The sequence below is a fragment of the Pyrus communis genome, chromosome 7 (assembly GCF_041283825.1).
Source record: "Pyrus communis isolate YQ-2024b chromosome 7, ASM4128382v1, whole genome shotgun sequence".
Lineage (NCBI taxonomy): Eukaryota > Viridiplantae > Streptophyta > Magnoliopsida > Rosales > Rosaceae > Pyrus > Pyrus communis.
Window position 1 is genome coordinate 8,537,073 of NC_142571.1, and position 19,336 is coordinate 8,556,408.

Below are 19,336 nucleotides of genomic sequence, written 5' to 3' on the forward strand. Positions count from 1 at the left end.
CTAGTGAAAATCTAGTGATTGGATCTTATGGAGTAAATGATGTAACATCATGGACCCTACCTTAAAACAACGGTTTGATCCCTTATTAAATGTGTTGTGGGAGACATATGAGAGTTTTTGATTATGTGAATTATCGAAGGAAATCTAAATGTGGACTTGTGCTTTGTTCAGGAGGTGATAGAACGTGATGCCTTGACTCTCGTGCTAAGGTGCATTAGCGTGGGCTCCAGGTGAGTGACTTTAATATATGTGATATTAGTGATTACCTTGCTTTTGTAATTACTACTCTGTGAGGGTATGACTTAGTGTTATAAATATATTTCTATTGAATTATTATGTTAATACCGAGTTTTGATTTAAGATTATGAAATGAGATTTGACTATTACATTTTGAAATATGATGTAAATTGTTTGATTGGCATGATGTGATGAAATGTGAGGGCTAGTGGTGGGTCATTAACCCATTGGGGATTTGCTGCTTCGATATTGTTTCATTTACATTTCGTTGATCCGTTCTAAAAGTTAGTATTTATGCCTTACTTCTCTTGGTTGAGCTTTTGTAAATGAAGTAACTTGTGCTGGTCTCAATTCTTTGAACCGTTGTACCTTATGGGTGTTGGCTTTCCATGATTCCATTGAGTGATGGTCCAAAATCGTACCCATTCAGATTTCGTTGAGAGATGGTCCGGAATCCCTCATACTCCGTGATTCCGTTGAGTGATGGCTCAGAATCGTAACCATTCGGATTCCGTTGAGAGATGGTCCGGCATCCCTCTTACTCCGCGATCCCGTTAAGTGATGGTCCGGGATTGTATCCACCTTAGTTCATTGAGTTTGGTTTGAGATAGTTGCAAAGGTGTAGGCTTTGGATAAACTATGTCACCTTAATTCTACTTTCATTGTGTGTATGTGAATATGGGTGTGAGATGTTATAGTTGTTTCAAATGAACTTTTGGATGTCCGGGTGACTCCTTCGGAGTTTCAAAGGTTTGGTATTGATTATTATCAAGGAATTACATTCAATGTTTATAAATTGAGTTTGATGGATGGTTTTTAATATTTGTCTCACATACTTGGTATTATTGTCACTCACACGAGCTACGCAGCTTATATTGTGTTGATGGTTGCCGATGTACCATTTCGATGGTGTAGGCACTGACCATACAGGTGACAGGTTAAGTAGACTTTGAGACGTTCATAGGTGGGGGTAGCAGTGCGGTATCGGAGACTTGGAGCGTTAGGTTACCCTTGATTCACTCTTGTACTTTTTATTTTGGGACTTTCTTTTGAGCACCTCGAACTTGTTTTTAGTCTGGCGAAGGTTGTACTTCTTTTTGGAATGTACATATTTGTAAATATGAAGTGGAGAAGTTAGTCACCTTCATATTAATTTGGTTTATCACGTGTCGATTCTCGACGTATGTTGGGATCGGGGCGTGACACTTGATCTTGAATGAAATTGGACCATGAGGAGCTTCATGTGGCGAGTGATCTTCGGCTTTGTTGGGGATGAATCAGCACGTGTTTGTTGCGCTTGTCTCCACATGCTTCAATGTATCATTTTCACTTGCCTTACTTGTTCCCCTTGCATAAGTGGTATTTTCCCTGGTTTTCCCTCATGCATGTGTGGCATCTTCTCTTGTAGGATTTGTCCACTTATGCATGAGTGGAATGCAAACCTTGCATTTGAAAGGTCATTCAGAACATCACTTCTCAACGACTCATCATGCTCGGCAGCGAAAGTTTGAGTGGAGGTTCCGACATATTGCTTTCTTTATCCTTGTTTTTGCAGGTAAGAACAAGGACAAAGGAAAGGACAGGGAGATTGCATGATATGAGATACTCTTGCTCTCATCCCTAATGATATGAGATAATCTTGCTCTGGTGTGACTTGTTTTGAAGAGGTATTCTCGGAGAGGAAAAAAACTGAGTATTTCAAGATGCTTTGTTGAAGATGCATTCTTGGAGATGAGGAAGAGTTAGGTATTCTTGCAAGTCTGCCTTGTTATGGAGAACGAAGGTCGACATATATGGAGATTTTTCAATAGCAAGTAGTGGTGCTGTGTTTTTACTCTTGTCAGCAACTGTAGTATAATTAGAACAGTAAGATTTACGCGTTTTCAACTTTGTCAGAGATCTTTGATGAAGTTGCACACGATATCCGAAAAGGCTAAGATTGCATCTGAAAAATGTCAACGAACTTTATTCAGGAAAATCAGGCTTTTGAAATTTGGAGAGCGATGCCTCTTCGATCTCTAAACAAGTGGCTCTGTTGCCTCTTCTTCTATAGAGACATCAATTGTGTTCAAGAGTATGCTCAGAAAGTTGCTACCTGTAGAAATTTTCCCCTTCTTGCACTTCTGAGATTTTATTTGACCTCCTTTTTCCTTCATTATTTCTGAAAATGGTTTGCCCATCTAAACATTTGCTTAGATTTGAGTCTTAGGAGTGATACAGACGAGCAGCGTCAAGATAATATATGGCACCCATCCTTCTTATCTTCTAATGGTCCTCTTACGGTTGGGGACTCTGTGATGAAGAATAACATAATTGCTATTGTGGTAGCTAGGAATTTTCTCACTCTAAAGGATAATATAATCCTTTCAAAACAGTCTAATGAGTCGGCCATTCAAGACTCATTGGCTCTCAGTGTTCAGTGTGCTGGCTCTGTTTCCAATATGGGTCAACGCCTACTTGCTCAAACTCGCCAAGTTGAATCATTGATGGCTGAGGTGGCAAGTCTTAAACAAGAGATCAGAGGGCTTAAGCACGAGAATAGAGTGTTACACGTGCTTGCAAATAATTACTCTATGAACATGGAAAGAAAGCTCGACCAGCTACAGGAATCCGAAAGTTGGATTCAAAGTGATCACTAGAGGTTCGTTGCTAGATTCCGAAGGTAACTGATGCCTTCCCCTTCTGGTCTTTTGCCAATTACTAGGGTGTCACATGATCAATCTCCAGTGCCTCGTCCTTCTGGGGTATTGCCAAGTATTGAGGCTTCACATGAGCAACCTTTGTGAAGGCTTCATCTTGTTTGTTTTTTAACTCATGTGTATGTACATGTATGTAATTTCTCGGAGATATCAATAGATAAGCTTTATTTCATTCAATGTATTGTGCCAAATACTATAAAGCATATACTTCACTAAGATGTGGTACTTCTGGACCAAATATCAATTTATCTTTACCCTCACGAAGATAAATGATCATTCTTAGTGTCTACATCATTTGAGTATTCAACTCATAATCTTCAATCCATATGATTCTTTAATATCATAAACATCATGGATAAGATTTGTGTTGGCATAGTGTTCGATTTGCAGCTTGAGGCAATATTTCTCTCAACACTTTATAATCTTTCTAGACTCTTCAGGAGTCCTAATTTAATATCATCAACTCTTGCAAGAGATTTTAGTATGTTGCAACAATATCATAATGAAAGTACTCACTAAGGCAATTTATACCATCCATTGGTATTGAGTACATATTTTATGTTTTACCCTTCCGGGGCTTACTTCAAGCAATTTGAATCCTTCAGGGATTTTCTACATTTCATGACATATTTTCTTTGGAATTTGTACATAGCAATTTACTCCCATGTATACGTGAGGGATTTATTTATGGAGATATGATGTGGGCGACTCATAGCCCTTCGTATATAATTCTCCATTCATATGAACTTGTTTACAACCTTGTGTCATATCAAGTGAAGGTATTTCACGGTATTACAAATGCCCATATGTAACCTTCTAGGTTCAACATCCTTTGGCTATTTGTATTGTATTCAAGTATATAGGTCCACTTTTCCACATTCTTACAAAATTGTAATAGAATTGCCTTTCTCCATTTTGGCAAATAATATTTCTTTTCATTGACGAACAAAAGAACGTAACTTAATATCAATACAGCTCATTGATGAATTTGGTAGTTACTTGTAAAAACCAAAATTACCATTGGTTATCATTAATCTGTGATCCCATATTCTCATGCGCATACGCATGCATAAAAGCTTTTCATTTCTTTTTGGATATTCATTGCCTCTTCAAAGGCATTACACTATCTCTTCCAGGATCATCGTAATTTTGAGAATGCGGATCATAACCTCCTCTTGAGCGTTATAGAGCTTGGATTTTAATCTCCACTTTCAGGAGTTGAGTCATTGGAACCTATACGTCTATCATGCTTCATGCATAAGACATCAAAATTCCCATGTCCACGGATTGTCCTTTCTGGGACGTGCATCCATGCAGCGACTGTCATGCTTCTGGCATATTGCAGTTATGCTTCGGGAATGCAATAGTTCAGTAGTGTCATATTCTTCTTCTTTCAAATGATTAAACCTTTTGAGTATGAAGGTCTACCACGCTTCAAGCGTGCAACAGATAAATCATTTACTGCATCATTATTTTGTCCAACAAGGATATCAATTCTTGCAGGCACATTTGCAGCAAGTATATGTGATTTCATCACTTTCGTTGCATCATTAAATGCATCTGGCATTTGATTTACATATCGTTGCATCATTCAATTATTCTCACTTCGTTTTTATATTGATTGCTTCATAAATCAAAATAAGACAAATTCTCTTCGTTATTCTGGAATGGTCTTTTCTCATCATTCTTCTGGAATGATATTTTCTCATCATTCTTCTGAAACGAAGTTATTTTCTCCCCCTAACGGCGAAAAAATTGTCTTATCAAAATGACAATCCGCAAACCACGCAGTAAAAATATCCTTAGTCAAGGGTTCCAAATATTGAATGATAGATGGTGTTCAACGTCAATGCCCAATCCACGATGATGCCTCATTTCAGTACGTTGTGGCAGTGCAATAGGCACAAAGATAATACAACCAAAAACTCGTGGATGTGTAATGTTTGGTTAGTGCCCAAACACGAGTTGTATTGAAAAATATTGATGGTTGGCAACATGTCTTAATCGAATTAATATTGCATCATGAAAAATGACATGTCCCCATGTAGAAAATTGTCAATTTCATTTTCATTAGCAGGGCGCGGGTAATCAATTTCATCCGCTTAATAAATACTTCTGCTAAACCATTTTGAGTATGGACATGAGGAACTTCTGGTCCTTATTTAATAGTATGTAGACTAAGACTCTTATGGCTTTTATTGCAATTAAGTTGAGGCACTTTGGCTCTTCAAACTTAAGGTACTCATCAAGGAACTTCATGTCCTGATCTTGAGGATGTAGGGACTTCATGCTCGATCTTTTTGCATGATGGAACTTCAAGTCCAATCATTTTTATATGATGAGGATCAAGAAACTGCAGGTTCTGATCTAATCAAGGAACTTCAGGTCCTGTATATACTCATCGTAACAAAAGATAAGTACAATAAATAAATTAAAGCAATAGGCGGTAATTCCAACCATAGTAAATAAATTGCATTTAAGTAAATGAAGCTTGTGACAAGGGTTTTGATTCAACACCATTCACATAAATATCAAAGCTTTAAAGCAAAGGGTAATAATTCCACCCACTGTAAATAAATTGCTTTAAATAAATAGAACTTGTGACATGGGCTTTAATCCAACACCATTCACATAAATAAATACATATATAAATACATATATATTTTCTTCTTTCTTCTCAGATGGTGCAACACCATCCAAAAGCCTTTACTCCTTTTTTATTATTATTTTTTCTTATTCATTCAAATGCTGCAACAATCCAAAAAAAACCTTTGTTTTTTTTTTCTTGGTTTCCCCATGGTGTCTGACGCACCATCATTTTTCCTTTTATTTTATTATTTTCATTTCACAACTCTGAGTCCTTTTAGTTATTCAGGAAGTAGTAGTAACAAGAAGTTCCAATTGGTGTTCCTCCTCCATGAGTTTCGAAAAATCAAAACGGTTCCCATGAGTTTAGGTAGGCCTGTCAATTCCTGACACGACCCGATAACCCGACACGACACGACACGAAATTAACAGGTGTTCGGGTCGACACGATAACGAATCGGGTCGTTATCGGGTAACCCGATAAGCACCTGTTAAGATAATGGATTGATTCGGATATACACGTGGGTAACACGATACACGATAAGCAGAATATTATTTTTATAATTTTATAACCTTAAAAAAAATACTGTAATAATTATATATATTAATTTAACAATTTTATACCCCTAAAAACTATAATAAATATATATATATATATATATATATATATATTAAATTAACTATAATAATTATACCCCCAAAATATTAACTATCTATAATAATTATATATATATATATATATTAAATTTTGAATTAAATTTTATAAAAACTATAATAATTATTAATTAATATGCATCCATTGATTTGATTCCATAATTGATAATTTCATTCCATTCCCTGCAGTGTCGCCCTTTTTGAAGAAAAAGGGAGGGAAAATGAAAATGATAAGAAAAGTTGAAAAGGAAACAAAAAAGAGAGGGAATTAGGAAAAGATGGGTAGGCATCGTAGGCTGCCGGAGGGAAAAGTGAAAATTATAAGAAAAGTTGAAAAGGAAACAAAAAAGAGAGGGAAAAATAAAAATTAATAGAAGTGGTGAGAATTTTTTTTTTTTTTTTTAAATTATTACCTTTTTATCACACATATGACATATCTCACTATTTTTATAATGACTCACGTGATGTACTACTCCGTGTACCAATCAATTATACGTACAAAATAAATAGATTTAAATCTACTTAAAATATATATACATACACACACACACACACCATTGAACTTGATGGGATACGAATTCTCCGAAACTAATTTCAACGATCCCAACCGTCAAACTTGTTTGTATATGCTTCGAGATCACATCAGCAAAAAATCGCAAAAAACAAACATTCAGAGATCAAGTAATGGGACAAAACTTTTCGAGGGTTATAAACGAAAAATCATGATTTAACGGTTATTTTAACTTCGATTTTGTTGATTTTTTACAGCTACACTCATTGACCCTATATGAATACAATGAATGAATTTGATCTTCAATTTAAAATATTTACACAAGTGGATACCACAGAATCTTATATTATACTTGATGAAAGTGTAAATAAACTCTAAGGGTTAATCAATCTATTGTTTTTATGAGATACGAATTCTCCAAAACTAATTTCAATGATCCCAACCGTCAAACTTGTTTGTATATGCCTTGAGATCACATCAGCAAAAAATCACAAAAAACAAACATTCAGAGATCAAGTAACGGGACAAAGCTTTTCGACGGTTATAAACGAAAAATCACGATTTAACGGTTATTTTAACTCCGATTTTGATGATTTTTTACAGCTACACTCCTTGACCCTATATGAATATAATGAATGAATTCGATCTTAAATTTAAAATATTTACACAAGTGAATACCACAAAATCTTATGTTATACTTAATGAAGTATAAATAAACTCTAAGTGTTAGTCAATCTATCGTTTTGATGGGATACGAATTATCTGAAACTAATTTCAACGATCCAAACCATCAAACTTGTTTGTATATGTTTCAAGATCACATCAACAAAAAATCACAAAAAACAAACATTAAGAAATCAAGTAACGTGACAAAGCTTTTCGACGATTATAAACGAAAAATCACGATTTAACGGTTATTTTAACTCCGCTTTTGATGATTTTTTACAACTACACTCCTTGACCCTATATGAATACAATGAATGAATTCGTTCTTCAATTTAAAATATTTACACAAGTGGATACCACAAAATCTTATATTATGCTTAATAAAAGTATAAATAAACTCTAAGTGTTAGTCAATCTATCATTTTGATGGGACACAAATTCTCCAAAACTAATTTCAACAATCCTAACCGTTAAACTTGTTTGTATATGCTTCGAGATCACATCAGCAAAAAATCGCAAAAAACAAACATTCAGAGATCAAGTAACGGGACAAAACTTTTCCACGGTTATAAACGAAAAATCACGATTTAACAGTTATTTTAACTCCGATTTTGATGATTTTTACAGCTACACTCCTTGACCCTATATGAATATCATGAATGAACTCGATCTTCAATTTAAAATATTTACACTAGTGGATATCACAAAATCTTATATTATACTTAATGAAAGTATAAATAAACTCTAAGTGTTAGTGAATCTATTGTTTTGATAGGATATGCATTCTATGAAACTAGTTTCAACAATCAAACCGTCAAACATGTTTGTATATGCTTCAGATCGCATACATCAAAAATTTCAAAAAATAAACATTCAAAGATGAAGTAACGGGACAAAACTTTTCGACGGTTATCAACGAAAAATCACGATTTAACGGTTATTTTTAACTCCGATTTTGATGATTTTTTACAACTACACTCATTGACCCTATATGAATACAATAAATGAATTCGATCTTCAATTTAAAATATTTACACAAGTGGATATCACAAAATCTTATGTTATATTTAATGAAAGTAAAATAAACTCAATTTAAAATATTTACACAAGTGGATATCACAAAATCTTATGTTATATTTAATGAAAGTAAAATAAACTCTAAGTGTTAGTGAATATATTATTTTGATAGGATACGCATTCTAGGAAACTAGTTTCAACGATCCAACCGTCAAACATGTTTGTATATGCTTCGAGATCGCATGCGACAAAAATTTCAAAAAACAAACATTCAGAGATCAAGTAACGGGACAAAACTTTTCGACGATTATCAACAAAAAATCACGATTTAACGGTTATTTTAACTCCGATTTTGATGATTTTTTACAGCTACACTCCTTGAACCTATATGAATATCATGAATGAACTCGATCTTCAATTTAAAATATTTACACTAGTGGATACAACAAATCTTATGTTAAACTTAATGAAAGTATGAATAAACTTTTAAGAGTGAATTTATCATTTTGATGGGATACGCATTATACGAAACTAATTTCAACGATCCAACCGTCAAACATGTTTGTATATACTTCGAGATCACATTCACCAAAAATTGCAAAAAAAAAACATTCAGAGATGAAGTAACGGGACAAAAGTTTTTTACGGTTATCATTGAAAAATCACGATTTAACGGTTATTTTAACTCCGATTTTAATGATTTTTTACAGCCACACTCCTTGACCCTATGTGAATGCAATGAATGAACTCGATCTTCAATTTAAAATATTTACACTAGTGGATACTACAAAATCTTGTGTTATACTTAATGAAAGTATGAATAAACTCTGAAGTGTTAGTGAATTTATCATTTTGACGGGATACGCATTCTACGAAATTAGTTTCAACGATCCAACCGTCGAACTTGTTTGTATATGCTTCAAGATCGTATACGCTAAAAATCGCAAAAAAGAAACATTCAGAGATCAAGTAAATGACAAAACCTTTCGACGGTTATCAATGAAAAATCACGATTTAACGGTTATTTTAACTCCGATTGTGATGATTTTTTTACAGCTACACTCCTTGACCCTATACGAATACAATGACTGAACTCGATCTTCAATTTAAAATATTTACACAAGTGGATACCACAAAATCTTATGTTATACTTAATGAAAGTATGAATAAACTCTTAAGTGTTAGTGAATCTATTGTTTTGATGGGATACGCATTCTATGAAACTAGTTTCAACGATCCAACCGTCAAACATGTTTGTATATACTTTGAGATCGCATACGCCAAAAATTTGAAAAAACAAACATTCAGAGATCAAGTAATGGGACAAAACTTTTCGACGGTTATAAACGAAAAATCACGATTTAACGGTTATTTTAACTTTGATTTTGATGATTTTCTACAACTACGGTCCTTGACCATATATGAATACAATGAATGAATTCGATCTTCAATTTAAAATATTTACCCTAGTAGATACCACAAAATCTTATGTTATACTTAATGAAAGTATAAATGAACTCCAAGTGTTAGTGAATCTATCGTTTTGATGGGATACGCATTCTACGAAAATAATTTCAATGATCCAACCGTCAAACTTGTTTGTATATGCTTCACGATCGCATATGCCAAAAATCGCAAAAAACAAACATTTAGAGATGAATTTGATCTTCAATTTAAAATATTTACACTAGTGGATACCACAAAATCTTATGTCATGATGATCGTTGAAAATTGAGGATTTTGTAAAAGGAATAACATGCAAGCTTTGAGTTCCATTGGCAAGGTTTAAACTTTTGAGAAAGGCTTCACAACCTTGAAAACAAAAACTCTCTCATTTTGCATATCCTTGCACATTTAATATTTTGTAATAGATTAGTAGTGTATGGATGTTTATTTATTAGGCTCTTATTTTCAAGTGTAGAGGTAGTACTTAATCGACAAATGTGTTTTAATGTTTTGAAGTAATATTTATATGGCAATGTGTGGTATGTGCTAATTTAAGAAAAAAAAAACATTTTTATTAACGGGTCATAGCAGGTCACAACGGGTTGGGTCAGTTTACCTGTTGGGTAAAGTGACCCAACCTGTTAAGGACCCGTTAAGATAACGGGTGTGACACGACACGACCCGTTAAGATAACAGGTGTTACACGAAAACGACAGACACGACCTGTTTGCCAGGCCTAAGTTTAGGAGACAAGAGTGTCAACAACTTATAAGAAGATCAAGCCGTTAGATTTAGCTCAAATTTTAATATGATACGGATAAGAGGATACCGAACAACTTTCGTGAAGAAATAGTTTCGATCTGAGCTACCGAAATGGAGCTTTGGTGCTCATAAGGTGCCTGCCTAATTTTCTGCGGAAATTGGAAACTGGTTTGGTATTTCAGGCATCTGCGATGATCGCACCATTGGAATTTTCTGAAAATTTGATATGTTATAGGTACTGGGCGGACGAACAACTTTGAAGAAGAAAGTATTTCAATCCGATGTCTGCAAGTTAGAGTTCCGAGGCTGTTTACATGGCTATCAGATTCTTTACGAATTTTGAGTCTGTACTCTTTTGCTTCTGCAAAGGATGATATACAGTCATACAACAACATATATATATTTTCTTCAGGAAAATCAGTAGTACAAAGATTTTAAGATGAAATGAAAAGATTTTCTTATCTGTGAGATTCTAGGCGACAGAGATGAACAGGATTTGTGGCGTTATGCTTTCCACTGACACGAGAGCTTCTCGTGCTGATAACGTGTTGTAAAATTGACAGTGGGTGCAGTGGAATAAATGAAACAAGTCACAAAATTTACGAGGTTCCTCTACAGTCAGGCCGAAACTAAGACCAAGTCTAACGAACCCTTTTAACATAATGAAGAACACGTTCGGTAGCAGCCAAATGAGTCATAGTGGGACGAGCCATAAACTGAGCAATATGATTGACCGCAAAGGCAATACTAGGATGAGTTAAAGTGCGATATGTAAGTGACATGATAAGGTGACGAAACTCAGTGGGATCAAAAAGAGGAGTACCAACTTGAGTAGAAATCTGTGACAACGTAAAATGGCGTTTCATGAATTTATGTTGCAGGGCATATTGTCTTAATGATTTGATTATGATCAAATTGAATGCAATATATTTATGTTGAATCATACTTTCTATTTATTGAAATAATAATTGTCATTATCATTATAGTTTGCTATCTGCCGTTGCATATGGTGGTTTATCGCAAGCATCGCCTTGCAGAGCATCATAACCTGGGATACAAGCACTTTGCTTTTCTCTACTTTCTTCCAGTAATTAGGTATACAAGTAGTTTTTGATCTTCAGTTAAATTTGAAGCCATTATCAACCTTTCGGTATAAAATTGCAGAGTTTGCTTTATCAATTGTCAATTTCAACTTTATTCCTTTCAATTTTGGGTCAAATGTTTGTTGGTAGTATGATTATAATCCCTCAGCTTAAGATATATCTTTTGGCAGAGAATTTAACAGAAGTTCAATTTCAAGCTGTACTTTTTCTTGGGACAGATTGTTGCACTGCCTCTCATCCCAACATTAGCAGCATCTGTGATACATTCAGTCAAATAGGAAAACATCACCAAAAACAAGCAGAAACCAACCAAATGACAGGTTACAGGTACTTAATTTTAATTATGTGGGTTCTTAGTTGGTTAATCATTTGACTGAGAATGTTGTACTCTACTACATCAATGTAACAATTATTTTGGTCCCTGCTAATTGTCTTTCTAAGATTTAGTTTAATAGTTTGATCTATTTATCCCCTTTCACCTATTTACAGAATATCCAATGAAATTTATTTGAAGCTGTAACATCTCTTATCACATAACACAACGGTGTCATCTCCACGCTTGCAGCAAAGACGGTACCAGAAAAATCAAAGCAGGTCCCATAAGAAAAGCTGTGAAAAAGACTACAAGTGATGCATTTTCCACTGGAAATGAGCATCAACAAAGTAATGCAGGATAGAGACATGGAGGTATGGGAATATGGTTTGAACTTTCTGTTGTTTAAATTTTGGTAAGAAAAGCAAATTTAAACAGATCCACATGGCAACGGAACGCAAAGTAAGGGGGTTTAACATTTGATGTTATGTTGACTGAGCTTCTAGATTCAATCTAAATTTAAACAGATCCACATGGCAACGGAACGCAAAGTAAGTATAGTTGAATTACTACAAACTATAATGCAATTTACACTTCAACTTATATTCTCATTTTAAATACCCTGTTTGCAGCTATGGAAACAAGTATTATTGTTGTGGCGGTATTGAATTGACAAAACAGTTTGCAGGTGGAATGGGAATTGCAAGATAAATGTCAAGAAAATAGTAGATATTATACTATAAAACCACAAACCCTATATACTCATCTTTAGCAACTTTTAATAAGTTAAACTAGTAATATGATAGAAGCGAGTTGTATTTTGTAGTACTGTAAGGAAAATATAATATATATGAATTCTTACTCTTCAACTCAATGTAATTGTTTATTTTGTTATCTTACACTATTATTTGGTTCATTGATGTATTTCTTCATTTATTCATTACTAACCTCTTCGAATGACGTTTTGCAAGCGTGCAAGGACCCTTTCTTTTAGGGGTGTGCTATCCACACACTCTAAATTACTTCTCACACACCTCTTGTTAATTTATGTCTGTTGATCTTCTTCAATTCATCCGATTCGACGATCGAAAATTAAAAACATATGTAAAAGATAAAATAAGGTGTGTAAATATCACACCCCTTCTTTTATCACACATTTTTTACACAACTTAATTATGTTTTATTTCCTGTCTATTTGCAACTATAGGTGCAATTTTATTTTTAGGACTCTGCCACTAGCAGCCACTAGCCAGCCATGACTTAAAAGAAAAGCTTTTTGCGTCAATGCATGGGAACACGACCCATTTTATAATTGTTTGTGAATCTTGCTGGAAGTAGATAGGAAGGACCCCATACAACCTTTTGTTTTAATCTCTGCCACTAGCGGTCGGCCATGATTTATAGAAAGACTTTTTGGGTCAAGCATGGGAACAACCCTTTTTAAAAAGCATGGGAACAACCCTTTTCATTTATTCATTACTGCAATTTTCCAGTAGATAGGAATAACCCAATTAAATATCCCCTGCAAAGAGACATTTGCATTGCATCTAGCAAAGACTAGGTTTTTTTGGTTTGAACATCAATCCGCATCAATGGCTCTCGTGACAACATCTCAAGGAACCTCCTCTGATTCCAAAAAATTTCGGCGTTATCGCTACGACGTGTTCTTGAGCTTCAGAGGCGAAGACACCCGCAAGACGTTTACCGACCACCTATACACAGCCTTGAACAACGCAGGATTTCTCACGTTCCGAGACGATGATGAACTTGAGAGAGGAGAATATATAAGGCCGGGACTGCAGAAAGCGATCCAGCTGTCACGAGCTTCTGTTGTTGTGTTTTCAGAAGATTACGCATCATCCAGATGGTGCCTTGATGAGCTTGTGATGATCCTTGAACGCAAGAGGCCTCCCTCGGACCATGTAGTTTTACCAGTCTTCTACCATGTCGACCCGTCCCACGTGAGGAAGCAGACAGAAAGTATTGGAAAAGCATTTGCAAGACACCAGAAATCTCAATCGCCGGAAAAGGTGAAGGGATGGAGGAAGGCACTTGCAGAGGTTGCAGATCTAGCAGGCATGGTCTTACAAAATCAAGCTGATGGGTAACTTTCATTTTCTCCATTTCTCTTCTCTTTCTTCAGTTAATTTGATACTATGATCCGTAGGGACCTTGATTTTTATAAGTTTTTATTCAACCTCAGTAGTGAATAATTATCCCAATTTAGGTCAACTTAAAGAAATCACACTTGGATAAACTTAAGGATTAGTCATTTTCCATGTTAGTCTACTGGTTTCCTGTTGCTTAAAATGTTTCAAAAGCAGGTGTGGAAAAAAGTTGGTATGTACTTTCTGTGCTGTATTCCTTTTAATTCTTTTTTAAGTAAAGGCCATCAACATTTGTTTGATTTATTAATTATCTAAATTCCCCAATTCATTATTCATTCATCCAATACATCTGTGAGACATAACATGTTTGATTTATTTTTCATTTTGTTTGTAAATTCTTAGGTATGAGTCAAAGTTTATTGAAAAAATTGTTAAAGTGATTGGAGGCAAGTTAAGTCGCACACCATTGAGCGTTGTACCAAAATTGATTGGAGTCGAATCTCAAGTCAAAGACATCAATTTGTGGTTACAAGATGGATCAACCGATGTCGGTATACTAGTTGTGTATGGCATGTCTGGAGCAGGGAAGACAACCATTGCAAAACATGTTTACAATTCAAACTTTAGAAGCTTTGAAGGAAGTAGTTTCATTGAAAATATCAGCGAAACAGCAAATCGACCAAATGGCTTAGTTCAAATACAAAAGCAACTTCTTTATGATATTTTGAACGACAGAGAAGTGAAAATACATGGTGTTAGTGAGGGACTAAGAAAGATTGAAAGAGCCATAAGCTCTAGAAGAGTGCTTCTTGTTCTTGATGATGTGGACCATATGGACCAATTAGGTGCAGTACTAGAGATGAAAGATCGGTTTTATCCAGGAAGTAAGATACTTATAACAACTAGGCGTGAAAGGTTGCTAAAGGCACATCAAGTTACAAAGGTGCACAAAGTTGGAACTTTGTATTACAATGAGTCTTTAGAGCTTTTCAGTTGGCATGCTTTTCGCCAGGATCATCCCCTTAGAGGTTACATGGAATATTCAGAAAAGGTTGTACACTACTGCGACGGACTTCCATTAGCTCTAAAAGTTTTGGGGTCTTCTTTATCAGGGGAAAGTATAGATGTATGGGAAAGTGCATTGGAGAAGCTAAAAGTTATCCCTAATGGTGAAATCATGAATAAACTAAGAATAAGCTATGACAATTTACAAGATGACCATGACCGGGAATTATTCCTCCACATTGCTTGTTTCCTAATAGGAAGGAACAAAAGCCACATTGTTAGAATACTCGATGGATGTGATTTCTATACAATTGTTGGCATTCAAAATCTCATTGATACATGCTTGGTGACAGTTGATGGATGCAACAATGTGAAAATGCACGACATGATCCGTGACATGGGAAGAGAAATTGTTTGCCACGAATCAAAAGAGTCTGGAAAACGTAGTAGATTATGGCGCCATAAGGATTCTTTCGAAGTACTGAGGGAAAAGAATGTAAGAAACATGCCTTTTATGTCTATATATGTATTTCTCCTTGTGAAAATTATCCATATAAATGTTTTAACTTTTTTTTTCTGTTAGGGTACACAAACAATTCAAGGTCTTGCCTTGGATATGCGTATGCATCTTGCAAACAGACCAATAAACACAAATGAGACAGTCTTGGAAACCAATGCATTTGAAAGGATGCACAATTTACAACTACTCCATCTTATGCATGTACGGTTGGATGGATGTTATGTAGATTTCCCTACAAGATTAAGATGGCTGTGTTGGCTTGAATTTCCATTGGATTCTATACCTGTTGATCTTACTTTGGAGTGTCTAGTTGTTCTTGAAATGCAACATAGTAGCTTAAGACAAGTCTGGAAAGGAACAAAAGTATGTTACTCTACGCATTTCAATTCATTTTCCTTATTTTGTTAGTTTTTTATTTGTTGACTAACTCCATGTGTTAAAATGAACTCCTATGTTTTCTTTAATTCGATGACTAATTTCTTATGTTAGATACTTATTTCATTGTTTTTTTTTCTTTTCCTTTTTTTCTTTGTTTCCACAGTTTCTTCCATCGTTGAAGTTCCTTGACGTCAGCCATTCCCATTCCCTCACTGAAATCATGGACTTCTCACTTTGCCCTAGTCTAAAAGAATTGATTCTTGTAGATTGCACAAGCCTGATTGATGTTCATGAATCCATTGGAAACCTGGAGAGACTTGTGTACTTAAACTTGAAGGATTGCAAGAATCTTAGGATGCTTCCGAGGAACATGTGCATGCTTAAATCACTTGAAAAACTCATTTTATCTGGCTGCTCAAATCTTGAAGAGTTTCCAGTGGAGATGATGAAGAAGACGGTGTCTCTGAAAGTTCTTGAAATAGATGGAATTCCAATAAGTGAATTGTGGCCAGAAAGAAGTTCAACTATCTTGAGTTCTTTTCCATGCTCTTTACTAGAGTTAAGTCTCAAGGGGTGCAATCTTTCTGATGATGCCTTTTGTAGGGATTTAAGTAGTCTATCCTCGTTGCGAAAACTAAAGTTAGCTGAGAATCCAATTTGCAGTCTGCCAGGTTTCATCAAAGGTTTGAGGAGGCTCGATAAACTATCTTTCAAGGATTGTAATAGACTCGAATCGCTTGTGGGGTTGCCGAAAGTACACCAAACGATGAGCGTAGCCGGATGCATATCATTAAGAAAAATAACACCTCTTTCCCCTGAGCCATGGTCCGCAACGTACATGGTGGATGACAACTGGAATCTAGTTGAGTGGGAGTACTCATACAAGTTAGAGCCTATTGATAGAGTTGATGTGGAAATGATCAAACTTTTGGGCTTGTGCAACTTGGAATCCATGCCTGCAATTCGAATGGACAGTCCACTATTCTCACGTTCAAAAGTGAGTCGTGTCCAGGTGCGCCTCTCTCTCTCTCTCTCTCTCTCTCTCTCTCATGTCATATATATAATGGGAAATAAATGGCTTAGTAATGTTGTGATGATAATGGAATATGCATAGGGACTGTATCAATATGGTATATTCAACACATTTTTTGTTGGGAATGAGGTTCCAGGCCGGTTCAGCTATAAAAGTACGAAGTCCTCCATATCTTTCAGTGTCCCTTTACTCCCTTCTAGTCACAAAATTCGAGGCTTGAACATCTTTGCTACCTATGCAAACGAGGAGAATTATGATGAATATTTTCGGAATAGGATTCCAAAAATAATCAAGGTGAGTAACAAGAGCAAGGGTCTGAAGTGGATCTATTGCCCATTATTCTATGGTATCCCAGGTGACGGTGAAGATATGATATGGTTGAGCCATTGGAAGATGGAGAGCGAAACAATATTACAATGTGGAGATCAAGTGGTGGTTTCAGTAATGACTGGACCAAATAAGTCGTTTCGGATAAAGGAGTTTGGTGTCGAGCTTATGCAAGAGCACCAGAATAATATGATGATAAATACCCAACACAACACCGAATCAGATCCTAATGATCCATTTGTCATCGGGGGAGATTTGTCCACGTGGGAGCTTGTACCAGGAATATACTGCCTTGGTTTCAAAGTCGCAATTGTTGAAGAGAGATGGTTTAATCGCCTCATCATGGACGCTGATGAAGGAGACACAGGTATGCTGTGTTGTTGTATTGCAATGAATTATACTCCATCCAAACGCTTTCAAGTCTGCCTGTATTCAATTAAAAAACATAAAGTTTATGTTATTTGTATGTTTTTTAGACAAAGAAGGGCAAGAGGATGAACCTGATTACACAATTGAAAGGACAAAAGCTGCGGCGGCTGCCAGTAACAACTGCGGCCTCAGAGGCTGGAAGGTGCTCCTCACAGCTGCTGGCTTATTTTTCACGCTTGCTCTAGTAGTTCGGTCATCCATCTCCCAGAAAAAGAAGCGACAGTAGTCACAAGCCATCCATGAGTTTGTAATTTTATTCGATCCATGATCAAGATGTTTTCTGCCTTCAAAATATCAAAGTTTCAGATGTGTTCAACATCATCAAATATTGCATAAATATAGCATATAATACATCCAACATTAGCGGTACTTAAGAATTTTTCTTCCCTGCCTTTGATTGCATACAATCCTGTACTAAAGAAGATAAACAGATGGTTGTATACTAGCAGTAAATAATTGAAAAAAAAGATTTTAAACATACAAGGGAAGGACGTATCTTTAGCAATACCAGGCAAGAATCAATTCATCGAATTGGGGCAAAATATTTCTGTAAATGTCAAATAATACATCTTAAAGACTCGGCTCCCATTGAAAAATTGTGTAAATTACATAAATATCAGTGCAACAGATATTATATTGAATAATATATCAAATAAATTAACAGCAGACAATTTCTTAGCCTGAGATTCAAGGACTATACAGCTGATTCAGCCTTGCATCGCTACTACACTACGGAAGCTGGTTTCTGCTTCTTCAACCCGAACAAATTATTGAGGTCAGAAAGCATAGTAGAAATGACCATGGTCTCTGGAGCCATGAAATTTACAATCTTCTCATAAACATTATACCTGCAAAAGCATAATGCAATAAGCCTTAAACAATCTAGCCTAGTTTGCTCAACATATGCTCCAAGATATTCCAAAACAAAATCACAGCAGTTTCACATAGGGAACCAAAGAATCTATTGATACCTTATCTTGCGACTATTAGAAACAATTTTCTTCTACTTAGCATGCAACTTTTTCAAGGAATAAAATGATGTCTCAGCGGATAATCAAATAGTGAAAAATCAGAATCAATAAACAATAGAAGTTCAGGATCAATTAGGTTGTGATTGTCAGCAGGAATAACTGCAGGCTTGTTCCATTTTTAATGTTACAAAAACATAAAAACTTGAAGAATAGAAGTTCGGGATTGATTAGGTTCCAAGCCTACTATAAGCAGAGACAATAAAATGTCATTGACTTCCATAGCTGCAGATGCAGATTGTTTGAATAATGTCATGGCTCAGATTTAGTTACTTAAATTAGGTATACAAGTAGTTTTATATCTTGAGTTAAATTTGGAGCCATTGTCAACCTTTCAGTATAAAATTGCAGAGTTTGCTTTATCAATTATCAATTTCAACTTTTTTCCTTTCAATTTTGGGTCAAATGTTTGTTGGTAGTATGATTATAATCCCTCAGCTTAAGATATATCTTTTGGCAGAGAATTTAACAGAAGTTCAATTTCAAGCTGTACTTTTTCTTGGGACAGATTGTT

The 19,336-nt window shown here is 35.3% G+C and overlaps 1 protein-coding gene across 2 annotated transcripts; it reads left to right on the forward strand.

The window, feature by feature from the left end:
• Nucleotides 1–13,394: 13,394 nt before the first annotated feature.
• LOC148695651 (disease resistance protein RPV1-like) lies at nucleotides 13,395–18,165 on the forward strand. 2 transcript variants are annotated; one of them, XM_088697924.1, is made up of 6 exons: nucleotides 13,395–14,098; nucleotides 14,505–15,603; nucleotides 15,691–15,990; nucleotides 16,169–17,017; nucleotides 17,120–17,732; nucleotides 17,842–18,165. In XM_088697924.1, the coding sequence occupies exons 1-6, from the start codon at nucleotides 13,587–13,589 to the stop codon at nucleotides 18,018–18,020; spliced, it is 3,552 nt and encodes a 1,183-aa protein (XP_088554050.1). In that variant the 5' UTR covers nucleotides 13,395–13,586; the 3' UTR covers nucleotides 18,021–18,165. The 2 variants fall into 2 exon arrangements, 1 of the variants encoding a protein (XP_088554050.1); XR_015964798.1 differs by having other exon boundaries at nucleotides 13,465–14,098; nucleotides 17,175–17,732.
• Nucleotides 18,166–19,336: the final 1,171 nt, after the last annotated feature.